Source organism: Eumetopias jubatus, unplaced genomic scaffold (assembly GCF_037043125.1).
Source record: "Eumetopias jubatus isolate StellerSeaLion01/CBP00866 unplaced genomic scaffold, mEumJub1_p1.0 scaffold_3, whole genome shotgun sequence".
Classification (NCBI taxonomy): domain Eukaryota; kingdom Metazoa; phylum Chordata; class Mammalia; order Carnivora; family Otariidae; genus Eumetopias; species Eumetopias jubatus.
This window is the reverse complement of record NW_028274809.1, coordinates 10,026,038-10,047,398: the sequence shown is the minus strand read 5'-3', so window position 1 is coordinate 10,047,398 and position 21,361 is coordinate 10,026,038. Positions and strand designations below refer to the sequence as shown.

General features: G+C 40.5%; 1 protein-coding gene and 1 non-coding gene across 2 annotated transcripts in view; one reads left to right on the top strand and one right to left on the bottom strand.

The window, feature by feature from the left end:
* The window catches only part of FBXO36 (F-box protein 36), an 85,257-nt gene that overhangs the window by 55,305 nt on the left and 8,591 nt on the right, over positions 1-21,361 (top strand). The window contains exon 3 of the mRNA XM_028105331.2: positions 18,818-18,990. Within this exon, the coding sequence (XP_027961132.1) occupies positions 18,818-18,990 (173 nt within the window). The remainder of the gene's footprint in view (positions 1-18,817; positions 18,991-21,361) is intronic.
* Positions 12,400-12,505, bottom strand: LOC148164661 (U6 spliceosomal RNA). Its single transcript, XR_015767944.1, has one exon. It is a non-coding gene; the product is annotated as a U6 spliceosomal RNA (small nuclear RNA).

Here is a 21,361-nt window from a genome sequence, read left to right as displayed (position 1 = left end):
GGCTCAGGTCATGATCCCAGGTTCCTGGCATAGAGCCCCACATCGGACTCCCTGCTCAGTGGGAAGCATGCTTCTCCCTCTCCCACTCCCCCTGCTTGTGTTCCCTCTCTCGCTGTGTCTGTCTCTGTCAAATAAATAAATAAAATCTTTAAAAAATAAATATATAAATAAAATTTAAAAAGAATAAAAAGCAAACAGTGGTTTTTAACAAACTCCCATGTACCTATCACCTGGCTTCAATGAGACTCAAGATGTGGCCAAAATCTCTACACCAAGCCACTGTTCCCACTGGATTAGTTGGAAGCAAATCTTAGTTGTTACATCATTTCATGCTAAACTACTTCAGTATGTGTCCCTTAAAAGGATGCCCTTTAACTAAACTCCTTAATAATTATTTACTTTGAGTATAAAAATTGAAAACTAGAAGCTATGCTAGAGATTTTTATTTTATTAGGAGTTAGTATCAAATACTTTTATATATGCTTTCTCATTTTATTGTTACAATATCCTTGTGAAATAACTGGTATTATCCCCATTTCACAAGTGAGGTTCAGGATGGATGTGACTTTCCAGGGTTCCATAGCTAATTACGGACATTGCCAGGACTAAGCACCGAGAGTGGAAAAATCAAGTACATTAATCTTATTCTCAAAGACACATTCTGGGTGGATCTTTGATAATCAACACTCTTAAAAGACATTCTATTTTTTAAATTATAGCATGTAATAGTTTTTTGTAAGACAGAGAGTAGGTTTGGTTTGGTTGTGCTTCCTTAACCAGTTGAAAGTCTGGATTGATTGCCTTCAATTCCTGATATTACATACATCTTATTTTGTTAACCTCTTTATAGCAAGTACTTATAAAATGCATTAGTGGTTTAAAAACAACCATGTTAGGGAAAGACTATCCACTTTTCATTGAATAAAAATCAGTCCAGGCACTCCTTACTTATTTAATTGTAAAATAGACATGTTTCTGCACAGTTATGAAGTAAACTGCTGTAGGGGAGCCTGGTTGGCTCAGTCAGTGGAGTGGGTGACTCTTGATCTTGGGGTAACTCTATATCATGTTGGGTATAGAGATTACTTACAAATAAAATCTTAAAAATAAAGTAAACTGCTATATAACACATTTCATTTTCATGTCAGGATCCATTTTACTTTCTTTTTTTTTTTTAAAGATTTTATTTATTTATTTGAGAGAGAGAGAGAGAATGAGAGATAGAGAGCATGAGAGGGAAGAGGGTCAGAGGGAGAAGCAGACTCCCTGCCGAGCAGGGAGCCCGATGCGGGGCTCGATCCTGGGACTCCAGGATCATGACCTGAGCCGAAGGCAGTCGCTTAACCAACTGAGCCACCCAGGCGCCCCTCCATTTTACTTTCTAAACATTGTAGTAACTACCACAAAGCTTATGTCTAAGTGATAAATATTCATTGACAGACCATGTGATTTTCTAATTGATTTCCACAAAACCTGGCAAGGAACATTGGCCTTGCTTGTGTTCTGAGTACAGTTTCTTGCTTGCCCCAGACACCTCCCACACTCCTGCCCCCTGCTAGGATATAGGGGTGAGGGTGGGGTAACAGTGGCTTGGGGATAACACTTGTGGGAGTCCTGATCCTGAGAAAATAGGCAATAAAGTGGGACTTTTAAAATTGCAGTTTGAGGGGCGCCTGGGTGGCTCAGTCATTTAAGCGTCTACCTTCCATTCAGGTCATAATCTCGGAGTCCTGGGATCGAGCCCCACGTGGGCTCTCTGCTCAGCAGGGAGTCTGCTTCTCCCTCTCCCCCTGTGCTCTCTTTCACTCTTGCTCTCTCTCAAGTAAACAAATAAAATCTTTAAAAAATAAAATAAAATAAAATAAAACAAAATAGCAGTGTGAGAACTGCAGTCTCAGGACTGGCTGGTGGCCTCTAGCCAGGAGTAGCACTGATATACTGAATTAAATCACCTGGCAAGTTCAAAGTCTCCTGTGTTTCACTTTTTAGATTTCCTACAGCATCCAGGTCTCTGGCAGAGGAGAAAACTCCAGACAATGATATTGTTTGGTCCCCTTCTCCTCCTTGGTCCTTAAGGGATCCCTCAGAAGGCGTCTCTACAGCAGAACAGGTGTGCCCTGGGCCGAGAGAGGGGCTCAGGGGCCAGTGGCCAGGATTTGAATCCCTGCTGCCTCTACCCAGCTGTGTGACCACAGGCTGACCCTAACTCCCTCTATGAGCCCACTTTCTCCTCATACCTGGGGAAAAAAAATGGTTATTCCACATGGTCGCTTGGGCATTCAGTGCCCTGACACATGAACAGTATTTAGAGCCGCACATAATACATAATCAACTCGTAATCACTATCTGCTGTTGTTAAGTATTGATATTTGACTGGGTTTGATTTTTTTCCATTCCTCCTTATCATATTCCCAAGATCCCCCCAAAGTTTTTCTCATCTGAAGGTCCTCTCCTACTCATATGGTGCACACTGGTGGTAGGTCTCTAGAATCTGGGTCACCCTTGGTGGCGGTCCTGGCAGAGGACCAGAACCGTGTTACTCTTGTTTCCTTGACCTCTCAGCAGCACTGAAGTTGGAGGGGACATTTTCTTCCCCTGGCTTCTGGGAGCTCCGAGCTCTTGGTTCTCCTCCTGCCTCACTGGCTCCTTCTGGGCCTCCTTGATGGCTCCTCCTCTTCTCTCCAAATCTAAACACTGGGGGCCAGGGCTTATCTCTAGTGCCTGTTCTCTTGTCTGTCTGTGCTTGACTCCTGGGGGATTGGATCCGGGCTCCGGCTTTAAATGCCACCATATACTGCAGTCCCAGATTGATATCTTCAGCTGGCCCATCTCCCCAGAAACCCCACACTCAGATATTTATCTGGCTGCTCCCTTGACATCTCCACTTGAGTTATTTCTAATAGGCTCTCAAATGTAGCATATCCCAAAATAGCTCCTGATCTTCCCTCCTGCAAAAAAAAAAAAAAGGCCTAAATCCCACGGATAGCCTTGCTCCCTTTCTTTCTCGCACACACTAGATATAATCCATCAACAAAACCAGAATCTGAACGGTGGTTCGCAGACTCCAAGATGGTTCCTAAAGATGCCCACCTCCCAACATTCATGCTCTTGTGAAATCCCCTCCCGCACTGTACCCGGTCAGTGTGTGTGACCAGTGCAATCTGGCAGGAGTGATGGTGTGTTACTTTTGAGATAAGGTTACAAGTGACACTATGACGTCTGACTTTTCTCCTTTCCCCATTTCTCTCATCACTTGCTCTGGGGGAAGCCACTGCTGTGCCTTGAGGCAGTCCTGTGGAATGGCCCATGTGATGAGGAACTGAGGCCTTCTGTCAGCCGCCATATGCATGAGCTTTCTTGAATGTGGACCCTAGAGGCACTGTCAAGGCCTCAGATGATGCAGACCCACATAACGTCTTGACTGAACCTCAGGAGAGACAGACTCTGAGCCAGAACCACCCACTCCCACATTCCTGAACCTCAGAAACTGTGTGAGACAATAAATGTTTGTTGTTTTAAGCTAGTAAATTTGGGGATTATTTGTTATGCAACAGTAGATAACTAATACAGAACGCTTCTCGCCAATTCCAACTCTGGTCCAACCAACAACAACCTCTCACCAGATTATTGAATTAGCCTTCTAACTGGTCTCACTTTTTCTGCCCTTGCCCCACAATAGTGTGTTCTCATCACAGTAGCCAGAATCAGCCCTTCAAGACATATATCAGGTCACATTGTCTGCTTTAAGCCCTTCAGTGGCTTCCTATCTCATGTAGAGTAAAAATCCAAGTCTTGTAGTGATCTTCAGCCACTTTCCCCTCTTGCCTACTCTAATTCAGGCAGACTGGCCTCCCTGGTGTTTCTTGAACAAAGCAAGCATGTTCCCACCTCAGGGCCTTTGCACTTGCTATTCCCTTTGTTAAGAATGCATTTTCCCAGATGTCCCCATGATTTGCTCTTCATTCAGGTCTCTGCCAAAACTGCCTTATTAGAGAGTGTTTCTCTAACCACCATATAAAAAAATCACCCCCTCCTTCCTTACTGGGGAAGACTGGATCTCCCATAACGTTTTTCATCACATGAAATAGTCTATGTTATTTGTTCACTTATTGTCTGTCTCCATCACTAGGATGTAAGCTCCATTATGGTAACGACTTTGCTTTGCTTACCAATGGGTCTTTGGCACCCACCTAGAGCAATGCCTGGTACATAGCTCTGTAAATGGTTTTATGAATTATTTGAGAGAACTCTTAGGGAGTGGGACAAGGTAAATTCTAAAACAGATCCTTCTAAATTATAAGTCTGGTCCTAACAGAGTTCAGGTTTCTGATCAATGGTTTATTCCAGAGGCGGAAAATACCTTACACCAAGTCTGGTCACACTACCAGACTGATACTTTGAAGACGGTTTTTCAAACACAGGGACCACATCTTATTAATCCTTCCATTTTCAAGATCAGGTACCTGGTAGGCACTTAGTATGTTTGTTAAAATGAATGAAAATACATTTTCTGATGCAGGAATATTGTTTAAAATAACAAAATCACTGTGCTCAAATTATATTTTCATGGCTCTATATTCATATAAGAGCACAGGGAGTAAATTCTAGAACTTCCTAGTATTTTAATACTTAGGGTAGTTATAAGCAGCTCTGGAGGAATACATCATATAAATCTGCACGAGTGTGCTAAGTCTGCCATAACAGAATACTACAGACTGGATGACTGAAACACCAGGAATGTACCTTCTCACAGCACTGGAGGCTAGTTCAGGTTCAAGGTGCTGACAAGGTTGGTTTCTTTTGAGGCCTCTCCCCTTGGCTTGCAGATGGCCACCGCACTGTGTCCTCATAGGACCTGTCCTCTGGTGTCTCTCCAGGTGTCCAAAGTTCCTCTTCTTCTAAGAATACCAGTCAGAGGGCACCTGGGTGGCTCGGTTGGGCAGCTGCCTTCGGCTCAGGTCATGATCCTGGAGTCCCGGGATTGAGTCCCACATCAGACTCCCTGTTCAGCAGGGAGTCTTCCCCCTCTAATGTTCTCTCTCTCTCTCATTCTCTCTCAAATAAATAAATAAAATCTTAAAAAAAAAATACCAGTCAGAATGGATTAGCGCCCACCCATATGACCAATTTAACTTAATCACTCCTTTAAAGGTCCTTTCTCCATGGGGGGGGGCCTGGCTGGCTCTGTTGGTAGAGCATGTGACTCTTGATCTCAGGTTCATGAGTTCAAGCCCCACGATAAAGGTCCTTTCTCCCAGTGCAGTCACACTCAGAGGTTCTGGGGTTTAGGACTTCAGCATGTGGATTTGGGGGAGGTTGGGAGGACATAGTTCAGCCCATAGCAAAACACAAACTTTCCATGTAGGGGAATTCCCATAATCTTAGAAACAGAGTGTATCATTACTACATTAGTAATTAATGATTGTAGTGGTTTCCTAATTCTCCCGTAACAAACTACCACAAATATAGTGGCTTAAATAATAACAATTTATTGTCTTATATTTCTTTTTTTTTTCTGTTGTCACGAATAAATAGGTAATTTTATTATTTATAGGAATTGTAAAGCTGCATAGATCAGTGCCTTGCCTATTGTCTTATATTTCTGGAGTTCAGAAGTCTCATCTGGCTAAATTCAAGATGTGAGTAGGACTGCCTTCGTTCTGGATGCTCTAGGGGAGACTCTGTTTCCTTGCCCCTTCCAGCTTCTTGAGGTGCCTGCATCCCTTGGCTTCTGGCCTCTTCCTCCATCTTCCAAACCTATGATGATGGCATGTCCAACCTTTCTTGCTCTGATACAGTTTATGTGGTCACATCTTCTCTGACTGCCCCTCTTGCATCCTCCTTTCCTTCTCAAGGACCCTTGTGATTACATTGGGCCCACCCAGTTAATCTGATCATCTCCCTATTTCAAGATCTTTAATCACACCTGCAAAGGCCCTTTTGCTATGTAAGGTCACATACTCTGGAGATTAGATATAGGGCATCTTTGGCAGGGGCATTATCTTGCCTACCACAGCGATAGGTGTCAAAATAAAAAACATGGCTGAATTTACCCCCCCAGATTTGCTTTTTTTTTTTTTTTCAAGTAATCTCTATTCCCAACATGGGGCTGAAAGTCACGACCCGGAGATCAAGAGTCAGGCACTCCACTGACTGAACCAGCCAGGTGCCTGTAGATTTGTATTTTTAAAAGACAAAATTCATATGTTTATTTAAAAAGCCATTCATACTTACATACATGGGAAACTATTAGCAGGCAATTGAGTGTTGCTTAATACAGATTATTTCTATTCAAATCTTGACTTCAAATGCACTACGTATGTGACCTTGGGCAAATGATTTAGTCTTTTTTTTTTTAAGTAATCTCTACACCCAGTGTGGGGCTTGAACTGACAACCTCGAGATTAAAAGCCGCATGCTCCACTGACTGAGCCAACCAGGAGGTCCTAATTTTGTCTCTTTGGATATGTTTCCTCAACTGTTGATAACGGGAATAATAACAGCATTTAGCTCATAGGGTCCTTATGAGGAGTAATTGAATGAAGTGCTTAGAATTTGCCTAACACCTATAAACTAGCTAATATAGTTTTAAATTTATTTATTTATTTATTTATTTATTTATTTTAAAGATTTCATTTATTTATTTGACAGAGACAGAGATAGCGAGAGCAGGAATACAAGCAGCGGGAGTGGGAGAGGGAGAGCAGGCTTCCCGCCGAGTAGGGAGCCCGATGTGGGACTCGATCCAAGGACCCTGGGATCACGACCTGAGCCGAAGGCAGACGCTTAACGACTGAGCCACTCAGGCGCCCTAGTTTTTAAAATTTTTAAAGTGAAAATTCCTTCTCTCTTCTTCCAACCTCTACTCCCCAGAGATAACCACTATAAATAGTTTCCTTTGCATTTGAATTCTTTCTGTTTGGGACTGTGCATGTTTGTTTACAAAAATAGAATCTTTAATTCTTTAATTTGTTTTTGCACTTACTATATTGTGAACATTTTTTCTGTTAGCATACATAAAGAAGTACCTCGTCCTTTTCCAAGACTGTGGTGTTTTCATGGTAGAAATATACAATCCTCCATTGATGGGCATTTTCAGAAGGCTTTGGGCACATTCTGGGGCATATTTATCTTTGCACACTTATGTGAGAATATTAGTAACATAGATTCCTAGTCATGGAATTACTAGGACCAAGGAAATATACATTATAAATTTTTGATAGAGTATTTTAAATATCTTACTTTATTATTGAATCTGTAGTTCAAGGCTCACTTGACCAGCAATGGTATTTCTGTTAGCTAGCTTGAGTAGCCCTGCCATGGGATGGATGCAGTGCCAATGCCATCTATAACTTATTTGACCTTTATGATTATGCTATTTTGAAAGAATTTTAAATCAGGCAATTTACATTATTTCAACGTTTCTTCATAAATGAGACTTCATTAATATTTTGATGTAACCATATTTTAATTTTGAGTAATCCAAAATTTACATAAAATGCCAGTTACTTCAATGTCCTCACAAACCGCCCTCCAAAAAACTGCTGAATTAATTATATTCCATCCGACAGGATATGGTTTTCTTGCAACTTTGCCATCACTAATTAGATATTACTATTCTTTTTCATCTTTTCCACTCAGATGGTGAAAATAGTGTCATATTTAATTAGCATTTTCCTGATAACTAGTAAGTTGAGCATCCTGTCATGTTTAATTACCATTTATATCCTTTCTGTAATTTGCCTGTTTGTATTCTTTGTCCACTTGTCTAGGAAGTTTAATTTTTTTTTTTTCCTCTGAGACCTTTAAAAATCTGAAGAAACATCTATGGATTTTTCCCCTAAATTAAAGAAATAGGAATTACCAGAAAATTAGTTATTGGAAATATTTGTTAAAATTGACTTTAAAGCAAAATTATGCCTATATAAACTCAGTTGAAAGTGCTGATTCATGAGTTGAGGTTGAGTCCAACCTAAAAATAAGTTGTTTTCCAACTTAAGTCCGCTTTAAAGTTGATTGCTTTGATCTTTGAATGAGTTATAAGTGGTGGCTAAGGATTTAGGCCAATCCACAAAAATCCCCATGATAAAACCAAATGCCTTCAACAACCATATCTTCTGAGCCAAATGACAAAGGTTTTTTTTATTTCTGCTACTGCTTGTAAAAGGAAGCATGGGTGATATAATTTAGATGTCAAAGAATTGAAATTTTCTTAGACACTTAGATGATTTATGAGGAAAACGGGACTGCATGTTTGAAATGGGGGACTATAAGGGAAAATTGATAATACCAATCAATACTAATAATCCTGAAATACTGGCCTGAGTTCTAGATCCTAGGGATATTGGTACGTGAGAAATAAGAGAGTGGGAAACAACTGGGGCGCCTGGGTGGCTCAGTCGTTAAGCATCTGCCTTTGGCTCAGGTCATGATCCCAGGATCCTGGGATTGAGCCCTGCAAAGCCGGGAGCCTGCTTCTCCCTCTCCCACTCCCCCTGCTTGTGTTCCCTCTCTCGCTGTGTCTCTCTCTGTCAAATAAATAAATAAAATCTTAAAAAAAAAAAAAAAAAGAGAGTGGGAAACAACTGGCTTTTCCTTGTTCCCAAATCTGCATCAGCCCCATGCCATGGATCCATGATCCATTTTCTCTGGGTCCCTTCTTCACTTAGCCTGTATCTCAGCCTTTGACCTACAACTTTATTTTCTTAGGCCTGCCCACCACCTCTTAGTCTACTTCCCTCCTTCTCTCTGTCCTCTTGAATCAGCTGCTCCTTGACTTCAGCCTGGATTTCTAGTTTCTGCCCATCTGTGGGTGAAGGAAGGGTGGGAGAGTGTTGGACACAGCACTTCAAGGAAGTGTGGGAGCCTGGCTCTGGGCTACAGAGCAGGGAAGGCAGATCTCAGCAAGACTCTTCTTGTATTTTATCATTTTTTATTAACTAATTTTCTGAGATTAAAAAAATTAATACACACACACAGTAAATACAAAAATTAAGTCAGTTTAAAGAGGTTTTAGAATAAAAGTAAGTCTGCCTCTGGCCCCATGTTCCCAGTTCCTGTGACAACCATCATGAACAGTTTTCTTGTATATCCTTCCAGAAATGGTCTATGCATTTATACAAAATATGTTAACAAACAAAAAAGAATCTTATACATTGTGTCCTATACCTTGCTCTTTAAAAGCTTCAAAATTTGGGGCGCCTGGGTGGCTCAGATGATTAAGCGTCTGCCTTTGGCTCAGGCCATGATCCCAGGGTCCTGGGATTGAGACCCACATTGGGTTCCCTGCTCAGCGGGGAGCCTGCGTCTCCCTCTCCCTCTGCCTGCCGCTCCCCCTGCTTGTGCTCTCTCTCTGTGCCAAATAAATAAAATAAGGCAAAATAAAATAAGATAAATTAAATAAATATAAAAGCTTTAAAATTCAGAAATATCTTAAACCTACAAAAAAGAAGATAATATTATACCCAATACTAACAAAAGATGTTAACAGTGGTCACTTTTACTTCATTTTATCCAAATTATCAAATACTTTGCTCAGAATACGCTCTTTTGATGGCTGTGGTGTCTGTAATGCTCTCCTCTTTTTCCTTCCTTGATAATGGTAATTTGTGCTTTCTCCCTTTTTTTTGTGACTCCTTGCTAGGGGTTGATTCATCTTATTATTTTTTCATAGACCTTTTAGCTCTGTTAATTTTCTCTATTTTTATTTACTTATTGTTATTATTGATTTCTGTTCTTTTTAAAAAAAATATTTTTATTAACATATAATGTATTATTTGTTTCAGGGATACGGGTCTGTGATTCAGCAGTCTTGCACAATTCACAGCACTCACCATAGCACGTACCCTCCCCAATGTCCATCCCCCAGCCACCCCATCCCTCCCACCCCCCACCACTCCGGCAACCCTCAGTTTGTTTCCTGAGATTAAGAGTCTCTTATGGTTTGTCTCCTTCTCTGGTTTCGTCTTGTTTCATTTTTCCCTCCCTTCCCCCATGATCCTTTGTCTTGTTTCTCAAATTCCTCATATCAGTGAGATCATATGATACTTGTCTTTCTCTGATTGACTTATTTCACTTATCATAATACCCTCTAATTCTATCCATGTTGTTGCAGATGGCAAGATTTCGTGGTTTTTTGATGGCTGCATAATATTCCATTGTGTATATATACCACATCTTCTTTATCCATTCATCTGTTGATGGACATCTTGGCTCTTTCCATAGTTTGGCTATTGTGGACATTGCTGCTATAAACATGGGGGTGCATGTACCCCTTCGGATCCCTACATTTGTATCTTTGGGGTAAACACCCAGTAGGGCAATTGCTGGGTTGTAGGGTAGCTCTATTTTCAACTTTCTGAGGAACTACCATACTGTTTTCCAGAGTGGCTGCACCAGCTTGCATTCCCACCAACAGTGTAGGAGGGTTCCCCTTTCTCCGCATCCCCGCCAACATCTGTCGTTTCCTGACTTGTTAATTTTAGCCATTCTGACTGGTGTGAGGTGGTATCTCATTGAGGTTTTGATTTGGATTTCCCTGATGCCGAGTGATGTTGAGCGCTTTTTCATGTGTCTGTTGGCCATTTGGATGTCTTCTCTGGAAAAATGTCTGTTCATGTCTCCTGCCCATTTCTTGATTGGATTATTTGTTCTTTGGGTGCTAAGTTTGATAAGTTCTTTGTAGATTTTGGATACTAGCCCTTTATCTGATATGTCATTTGCAAATATCTTTTCCCATTCTGCTGGTTGTCTTTTGGTTTTGTTGACTGTTTCCTTTCCTGTGCAAAAGCTTTTTATCTTTTTTTTTTTAAGATTTTATTTATTTATTTGACAGAGAGAGAGAGACACAGAGAGGGAACGTAAGCAGGGGGAGTGGGAGAGGGAGAAGCAGGCCTCCCTCCCCAAGCAGGGAGCCCGATGTGGGGCTCGATCCCAGGACCCCAGGATCATGATCTGAGCTGAAGGCAGATGCTTAACGACTGAGCCACCCAGGTACCCCAAAAGCTTTTTATCTTGATGAAGTCCTAATAGTTCATTTTTGCCCTTGTTTCCCTTGCCTTGGTGATGTTTCTAGGAAGAAGTTGCTGTGGCTGAGGTGGAAGAGGTTGCTGCCTGTGTTCTCCTCAGGGATTTTGATGGATCCCGTTCTCACATTTAGGTCTTTCAACCATTTTGAGTCTATTTTTGTGTGTGGTGTAAGGAAATGGTCCAGTTTCATTCTTCTGCATGTGGCTGTCCAATTTTCCCAACACCATTTGAAGAGACTGTCTTTTTTCCATTGGACATTCTTTCCTGCTTTGTCAAAGATGAGTTGACCATAGAGTTAAGGGTCCATTTCTGGGCTCTCTATTCTGTTCCATCGATCTGTGTGTCTGTTTTTGTGCCAGTACCATACTGTCTTGATGATGACAGCTTTGTAATAGAGCTGGAAGTCCAGAATTGTGATGCCGCCAGCTTTGCTTTTCTTTTTCAACATTCCTCTGGCTATTCGGGGTCTTTTCTGGTTCCATACAAATTTTAGGATTATTTGTTCCATTTCTTTGAAAAAAGTTGATGGTATTTTGATAGGGATTGCATTAAATGTGTGGATTGCTCTAGGTAACATAGACATTTTCACAATATTTCTTCTTCCAGTCCATGAGCATGGACCGTTTTTCCATTTCTTTGTGTCTTCCTTGATTTCTTTCATGAGTATTCTATAGTTTTCAGAGTACAGATCTTTTACCTCTTTGGTTAGATTTATTCCTAGGTATCTTATGGTTTTGGGTGCAGTTGTAAATGGCATCGACTCCTTAATTTCTCTTTCTTCTGTCTTGTTGTTGGTGTATAGTGATTTCTGTTCTTACCTTTATTATTTCCTTCTTACTACTTCCCTTAGGTCTGATTTGTTGTTCTTTTCTTAGCTTCTTGAGATAGAGGTTTAAATCATTGTTTTCATTTTCCCCCTAAATTTTCTTTAGGTGTAGCTTTACTAGTTTTCATTTTTTGTTCTTTTTAAAGAAGTTCTTTTTTTTTTTTTAAAGATTTTATTTATTTGTCAGAGAGAGAGAGCACAAGCTGGGGGAGCAGCAGGCAGAGGGAGAAACAGGCTCCCCACTGAGCAGGGAGCCCGATGTGGGACTCGATCTCAGGACCCTGGGGTGGTGACCTGAGCTGAAGGCAGAGGCTTAACCAACTGAGCCAACCAGGTGTCCCGCTTTATTAGTTTTGATAAGTTGTACCTGTATTCTCATTCAGTTTAAAATATCTCTTAAGTTTCATAAGTTCCATAACTTAAGTTCTTAAGTTTTGATTTCTTCTTCGACCCTTAGATTATTTAGAAAGATTTTGTTTAATTTTCAGGTAGTTGGGGATTTTTTGGTTACTTTTTTTTCTTGATTTCTAGCTGATATCATGTGATCATGTTATCTAAATGGTTTTAATTTTGTTGTCATCCTTTCTCAGGGCCATATTAATCTTCCCTTTATCATCCCAGTTTCATTATACATGCTGCTGAAGTGAGCACCATATTTACTTAATATCTTTTTTTTTCAAGATTTTATTTATTTATTTGAGAGAGAGAGAGAGATTGAGAGAATGAGTGGGAGGAGGGGCAAATGGAGAAGCAGACTCCCTGTGGAGCAAGGAGCCCAATGCGGGACTGGATCCCAGGACTATGGGATCGTGACCTGAGCTGAAGGCAGACGCTTAACAGACTGAGCCACCCATGTGCCCCCCTGTTCAGATTTTAATTGGAATTGGACTCAATTTCTAGGTTTTTGAGGTGAGAATTGTCATCTTTTGGTCTGCTCAAAATCAGCATGGTGTGTCTCCCCATCAATTTAGGTCTTCTTTTATGTGTTTCAATAAAGTCTTAATGTTTTCTTCATATAGGTTTTATTTGACCTTTCAACATTTTTTACTCAAATTCTTCCCAGGTACTTTATGATTATTTTGTAACTAAGAATAGAATCATGTAAAAAAAATAATTTTAATGCTAAGTTTTTTTTTAAGATCTTATTTATTTATTTAGAGAGAGAGAGCAGGGGAGGGGCAGAGGGAGAGAGAGAATCTCAAGCAGACTCTGCACTGAGTATAGAGCCCAACACAGGGCTCAATCTCCTGACCCTGAGATCATGACCTGAGCCGAAATCAAGAGTTGAATGCTTAAGCGACTGAGCCACCTGGTGCCTCTAAGTTATAAAGAGTAAAATTTAAAGAGATTAAAATTCAATTTTAAGATTATATAAAACTTGTGTGTTTCCAAATTCAAAACTGTAAAACAATGTACATTCAGAGGCTTGGTTTCATCCCAGTCTGCTCCACCCTTTCCTTCCCTTGCCCTGGGCTAAGCACTTGTATTTGTTAGGTGCCCTTTCAGTGATTCTCTCTGCCATATAAACAAACTCGTATATATATATTTGTATTCCCTCACCCCTTATACAAATGGTAGAGTTCTATCCCTACTGTTCACAGCTTACTTTTCCACCAGTAGATCCTGGAGATCACTTCATGTCTTTAAAGATCTTCCTCTTCCTCTTCCTCCTCCTCCTTCTTTTTTTTTTCCAGAAGTGCATAGTATTTCTTTGTGTGAATGCACCAGAAAATCCCAGTGATGAAAATTTGGATTCTTTCCAATTTTGTGGTAATACAAATAATGCCAAAATGAATAACCTTGTGCATGGGTCATTTCATATTTGGTCAATATATGTTTGTGAGATTACTGGGTCAAAAGACAAATGCCTATTAAGTCATCGCTTTGAATTGTTGCTGGTGTATAGAGAAGTGATGCTGATCATTTTTCAGTACAATTTCTTGACTTTCATATGCTGATATTTAGATCATCTGCAATATTGACAGTTTGTCCTTGCTTTCTAACCCCAATGTATTTTTATGTCTTTTACTTACTTATTTTTTGATCCTAAAACAATGCTGAGTAGAAACGGTGATGAGAGTGGGCATTCTAATCATGCCTGACATGGAAGGTCATCCACCATCATGGTTAGGAGAGGCACAGTGGAGCATACTGCTTGGTTCAATCCTGGTTCTCACTGTGTGACTTTGGGCAAGCCACTTACCCTATTTACCATCTTTCTCTCTTTAAGAGGGGAATAATAATAGTACCCATCTCATAGAATTATTGTGAGAACCAAATGATTATATATATGATTTATATGCACTATGTGTGTGTGTGTGTACATATATATTAGAGCTATACCTGGCAAATATTGGCTACTGTTGTTATTATTATTATTATTAAGTAAGCTCTACACCCAACATGGGGCTTGAACCCATGACCCTGAGACCCAGAGTCACATGCTCTACTGACTGAGACAGCTAGGTGCCTTGTTATTGTTATTATTATTGCTACTGTTATTAGGATTCTGGTAATTAGCCTATATCAGATAATCAGGTTAAAAAAGTTCCCTTTTAGGTACGTGCACCCCAATGTTTATAGCAGCCATGTCCACAATAGCCAAACTGTGGAAAGAGCCAAGATGTCCATCGACAGATGAATGGATAAAGAAGAGGTGGTATATATACACAATGGAATATTAGGCAGCCATCAAAAGGAATGAGATCTTGCCATTTGCAATGACGTGGATGGAACTGGAGGGTGTTATGCTGAGTGAAATAAGTCAATCAGAGAAAGACATGTATCATATGACCTCACTGATATGAGGAATTCTTAATCTCAGGAAACAAAATGAGTGTTGCTGGAGTGCTGGGGGGTGGGAGGGATGGGGTGGCTGGGTGATAGACACTGGGGAGGGTATGTGCTATGGTGAGCACTGTGAATTGTGCAAGACTGTTGAATCACAGATCTGTACTTCTGAAACAAATAATGCAATATATGTTAAAAAAAAAAAGAAGAAGAAGATAGCAGGAGGGGAAGAATGAAGGGGAGTAAGTCGGAGGGGGAGACAAACCATGAGAGACGATGGACTCTGAAAAACAAACTGAGGGTTCTAGAGGGGAGGCGGGTGGGGGGATGGGTTAGCCTGGTGATGGGTATTAAAGAGGGCACGTTCTGCGTGGAGCACTGGGTGTTATGCACAAACAATGAATCATGGAACACTACATCAAAAACTAATGATGTAATGTATGGTGATTAACATAACAATAAAAAAGATTTTAAAAAGTTCCCTTTTATTATCAATTTTCTAAGAGTTTTTATTCATAAATAGGTGTTAGAATTTTATGAAATAATATTCCTATATTTTTGAGATGATCATTTTCCCCCCTATTTGTTAATATGGCAAACTTTATTAAATAGTCTTCCAAAGTTATTCCATCCTTGGATTATCTCAGGATTAACTGTAGTGGTCACAATTTACCTATGTTTTTGATATTTTGATAGATTCAATTTCCTAACATTATATTTAGAATGTGTGCCATGTACATTCCTTTTTTTTTTTTTAAAGATTTTATCTATTTGACAGAGAGAGACACAGCGAGAGAGGGAACACAAGCAGGGGGAGTGGGAGAGGGAGAAGCAGGCTCCCCGCCAAGCAGGGAGCCCAATGTGGGGCTCGATCCAGGACCCTGGGACCATGATCCGAGCTGAAGGCAGACGCTTAACAACTGAGCCACCCGGGCGCCCCAGCCGTGTGCATTCCTAAGTGATTTTTCACATGCACCTTTGCTTTTGCCTACCATCATCATAGTTTGAGCAGCCTCATAATTTAATTTGGAAGTTTCCTTCTGTTTCTATTTTTTGGAACAAATTGCATAAAATATGGCTTGTCTGTTCTCTAAGAGTTTATAAAGTTCACCTGTAAAGCAGTGAAAGTCTGAAGCTTTACCTGAGGTTTTCCTTTTTGATCCAATCAGTGGATTCAATTTATTTACTGGTTATAATCTCTCAGGTTTTCTTTTTCTTCTTGAGTCAGAACTGATAAGTTCTATATTTCTGAAGGATTGTCCAATAGGTCTAATTTTAAGTTAGTTAGCATAACAATTTTTTTTTAAAGATTTTATTTATTTGAGAGAGAGAGAGAACACAAGCAAGGTGAGGGGCAGAGATGGGCGCCTGGGTGGCTCAGATGGTCAAGCGTCTGCCTTCGGCTCAGGTCATGATCCCAGGGTCCTGGGATCAAGTCCCACATCGGGCTCCCTGCTCCTTGGGAGCCTGCTTCTCCCTCTGCTTCTCTCTCTCTCTCCCTCTCTCTCTCTCTGTCTCTCGTGAATAAATAAAAAAAAATCTTAAGAAAAAAGAAAAAGGAAAAAGGTGAGGGGCAGAGGGAGAAGCAGACTCACCGCCGAGCAGGGCATGACCTGAGGCGAAGGCAGACGCTTAACCGACTGAGCCACCCAGGCGCCCCAGTGTAACAATTTTTGTAAGTCCCTGTTGTAGTTAGTTATATTCTTTTTTTTTTATTCCTTATAGGACTGAGTTATGCTTTTGTCCTTTTTTTCTTATTTGTTCTTGGAAGTTTATCTATTTTATTAATCTTTTTAAAAATCAACCCTTCTGTTTCCCTGATCAACTCCATTGTTTCTTTTCTATTTTATTAATATTTGCTCTTATCTTTATATTTTCTTCTGAGGGAGGTAACCATTTTTTTTTATCTGGGTGCATAACTTACTAATATTAGATCTTTGTCTTTCTACAACAATGTCCATTGAATAACTTTTTTTTAATAACTCTTTTTAAAAGTGTTACTCAAATATTCTATAATTTCACTTCTGTGTGATGTAATGAGTATTGATAGAAGGGTTATAAAATTGCCCACTGCAGTGGAGGGTTATCATTTTTTCTTCGTAATTCTGTCAGTGTTTGCTCTGTGTATTTTGTTTGGGATATAGTAGTTTATTTATTTTTATTTATTTATTTTTTTAAGATTTTATTTATTTATTTGACAGAGAGAGAGACACTGAGAGAGGGAACACAAGCAGGGGGAGTGGGAGAGGGAAAAGCAGGCTTCCTGCGGAGCAGGGAGCCTGATGTGGGACTCGATTCCAGGACCCTGGGATCATGACCTGAGCCGAAGGCAGATGCTTAACCAACTGAGCCACCCAGGCGTCCCTCCACAAAACCTATCCTTTAGAGTTAAACTTTTGACAAGGGTATTTTTTCCCTCTGGAAAGCCCTTGGACTTTAGAAGTGCTTTGAATTGGAAGCTCTCGGAATTCAGAAGCCACTAAAACCCTTAATGCCTTTGGAATGCTGGACTAACCCATTTTGGAGAGCAATCTTATATACCTGGCTCTTCTACATTGCACAATTGGAGTTTGACATAAAGATAGCTCTCACCTTACATCCATTCTGAAATCAGAGACCCATCAACCAGTCGAATCTCGGTTCTACTGACTTCCGCATGGAGCCCAGGGTTCCTGACAGTTCCATCCTATTTGCTCCGGAAAGAATGCTCAGGCTGAGGAAGGAAGGTGGTCCCCAAATCTTGGGTATTTAGTCCCTGTAGAGTAGAGAACTCTCTCTCGTCTAAGAACAGGCCTCTAGAAAGGGTAGTTATAGTGGTGCTTTCAGAATCAGAAGGGAAAAAAAATGAGCTTCAAGAAACCAAAAAAGTCCCCAGCTTTGGAATCACTGGAATCCACATGCTTACTCCATCATTACCCTGTCTTCCTCTCTTGTATGAGGAGGTAGCAGGCTTCCCTTCCTTCCTTCGACCCTCCCTCACTCCCTCCGTTCCCCTTTTCCTCCCTCCCTCCCTCCCTCCCTCCCTCCCTCCCTCCCTTCCTTCCTTCCCTCCTTCCTTCCTAGATTTAAAAAAATTACACTGGTAATATAGGTATATTGTAGAAAAAAGAGAAAATACAGATGAACAAAAGGAAGAAAATGAAAGTCACTGCCCAGATTTAACCACTGTTAAAATTTGAATATGTATCCTTCCACACATGTTTTCCTACTTATTAGCCATTTCTTTTCTTTTTTTTTTTTTTTTAGGTAACTGGGTTAAAAAAAGATAAGCTATTACTTTCTTGCATTGAAAATGTTTAGATCATTATAATTGGTTGATTCTTTTTGAACTATTTTCTAATTTGGAAATAACTGAAAAATTGTACAAAATATTAGGCAAAAAGTTAACATGATTCTCATGAAATATCCACTTGTTTTCCTCTTTGCCTCTTTCTATTTTTTTTTCCCATTATGTAAAGATAGGGATGAAAGAAGGTTAAGAGGGGTGCCTGGGTGGCTCAGTTGGTTAAGCAACGGCCTTCGGCTCAGGTCTTGATCCCGGGGTCCTGGGAGTGAGTCCCACATTGGGCTCCCTGCTCAGCAGGGGGCCTGCTTCTCCCTCTGCCTCTGCCTGCCCTCCCCCTGCTTGTGCTCTATCAAATAAATAAATAAAATCTTTAAAAAAGAAAGAAAGAAGGTGAAGAGGAAAGAAGAAAGTTTGGTGGAGAAACAACATACAACAATGAGAACAAAAGTCAACTAAAATTAAGAGATATTAATATGTTTCAGACTAATCTGGGGAGAGGAAGGATGGTAGAAAACCCACATGGACTAGCATCTTTGCCCATTCAGGGGTGATGGTGAGGATGGAGCTAAGAACTAGTCAAGTCAGTCGTCTGGACTGGGATTTGGTGCTGATGAGATCAAGGGGATGTAGTTCATCACTGCGTTAAACAGTGAGTGTCCCTCAAAGGTGCCGATCTCATGGCAGGGACAGCACTTGGAAACAAATGTCTCACAAACGTATGTCACTGGTCCCAAAGGCAGCTTGGTGAAGGTGGGGATAACTCAGCAGAAGCCAACATTACTCCCTGGGGAAGAATGCCCTATAGCACGTCTTACTGATAAAGATCATGGTTTTTACCTGACTCCACATGATAACCTTGTTGGTTTGTTGGTTTCTTTGAATTACAGTTCAAATTGCCTTAATATTTGGTGCAAGAATATTAGACTATGTCTTCAATTTATGTGAAGGTAAATTTGACTTCCTTGAACAGCTCTCAGACAATTTGCTCCTGAATATCATTTCTTATCTGGATCTTGAAGATATTGCCAGGCTTTCTCAAACATCACGCAGATTTGCACAGGTAACATAATTATTTTATGTCTATGCAGGTTTCTTTTTGTGCTTTCTCAAAGTCTTTTCTTTCTTGCTTGCTTGCTTGCTTGCTTGCTTTCTTGCTTTCTTTCACATGGTGGTTTATTGTTTGCATTCATTTCAGCAAGCATTTGTTGAATACTTACTTGATCATGAGCCCTGTTTTAGGCACAGAGGTAGCAGACATGAAAAGACATTATTCTTGCCCTCAAGAAACTTACAGTTTAATAGGAGAGACCCTAACAGATACAGATTATTACAATATAATGTGAGGAGTTCAACAAGGGATGTGTGTTTGAGGTACAAAGACAGTACAAAGTGATTTCCTCTGCCAGGCTTCACAGAAGGGATTACTTTATCTGGGGTTTCAAGGGAAAATAGGAGCTCACCAGGTGGTCTGGAAGACTAGGGGTATTTCAGGTCAAGGGGCATTCTAAGTCCAGGCAACGATTCCGGCAGAGGCATGGCCACATGAAAGAAGACAGTGAGTAGTGAATCTTCTATCCATCTCCCTTTCTTCCATTAACAGCCCTTTGTAGAATTATCTATTCACAATGTGGGTGGTTTTGGGGACTTGTTCATCATAGTGCCCTGTCTTCCATGCCCCAGGCTGACAGAATGGACTGTCTCTCACTACTTTGAATCCTCAGCAGAATGATGCCATCGGAAGACACACTTGGTGCTAATTTCGCCCAATGTCAGGGTCTTGCAGCAACCATTATTGGTTCTTCTCCTTGCATCCTGGAAGGTGCCTTGGTTCCTGCCCTTTTAGTTATTCCTAAACACACTTCCATTAAATCCTTTTTTGGCTTAAGTTAATCAGAGTTGGAGTTTGTTTGAAACAGAAGAAACCTAACCCGGTATTTAGTTGTAATTTACTGGGGCAATGTCCATTTATAAAAGAGCATGCAGTAGGGACGCCTGGGTGGCTCAGTCGGTTAAGCGTCTGCCTTCAGCTCAGGTCAGGTCCTGGGATCGAGTCCCACATCGGGCTCCCTGCTCCCCGGGAGTCTGCTTCTCCCTCTACTTGTGTTCTCTCTCTGTCAAATAATAAATAGTATCTTAAAAAAAAGGAGCATGCAATATTTCCCAAGATGATTTTAATCATAATCTCTTTTTTTTCTTTAAAGACAGTATTCATGAGGCGCCTGGGTGGCACAGTCAGTTAAGCATCTGACTCTTGGTTTTAGCACAGGTCGTGATCTCAGGGTCATGAGATTGAGCCCTGCACTGGGGTCTGCCCTCAGTGCAAAGTCTGCTTGAGTTTCTCTCTCTCCCTCTCCCTCTGCTGCTCCGCCCCCCCACACGTGAGATCTCTCTCTCTCTAAAAATAAATAAATAAATCTTTAAATAAAAGAAGACAGTATTCACCCATTTCTTTTTATTTATATTTATTTATTTATTTATTTTTAAGTAGGCTCCACACCCATTGTGGGGCTTCAACTCAGGACCCCGTAAGATCAAGAGTTGCATGCTCTGCCGACGGAGCCAGCCAGGCGCCCCAGTTCGTAGTCTTATTATCTAAAAAGTCAACATTTTTTTCACAATAATGCCATCATATTTCTTGATACATATTAAATAATATAATCTATATTATTTCATATCTTTGAGGATAAAGCCATATGTTTTTACTTGGTTTTCCCCCTAAAAATGGAGAGACAGAAGCAAGTATTATGAGTAATCTCTGTACATTTTTTTGCCATTAACATATGTATTAAAGTTAAGATTTGCTGCTGATAAGAATCTGATTATTCATACTTTCAATGAAAAAGAATTTTAAATACATGAATATACTAGTGGGGATCTATTGAAAGCTTCTGCTAGGGCCTGCGCTTGTTCCCGAAATGAAATGGAAGGATTTGACAGAGAATGGCAGCAACTGCAGTGTCTTGTGCAATTTATTCCTTACACTGAGCAACTGTCTTCTCTCCAGGTGTTGCTCCCTTCCCATCTTGATGACTCCTCTTAGCGTCCTGCCATTATTTCAATGCTGTCTTGGAAATATCCTCCGTACTTTACCTGCTGTTCTAAAGTAAGCCTTTTCTAGGTTGCTGATTTCAGCTCTCAGTATCCTTGCAGAGCAGAATTTTTTGAAGATGGAGAATGGTCCAGGGCTGCTGCCTTTTTCTCTCCATGTAACAGTAACCACTCATTTCTGTCTTCAGTCTACATTTTATCTGCATACCATTTACTTAGTTTTCACCTGCATTTATACATTATTTTCTGCTTTGTCCTGCTATTTACTTCCTTATTAATGAAAAGAAAAAAGCTTCCATTTCAAATTTCTGCAGGCAAATTTATTAGCAAATTATTTGTGTCCATATCTAATCCTTTCCTCTGACCTCAGGGAGGGAGGTGTT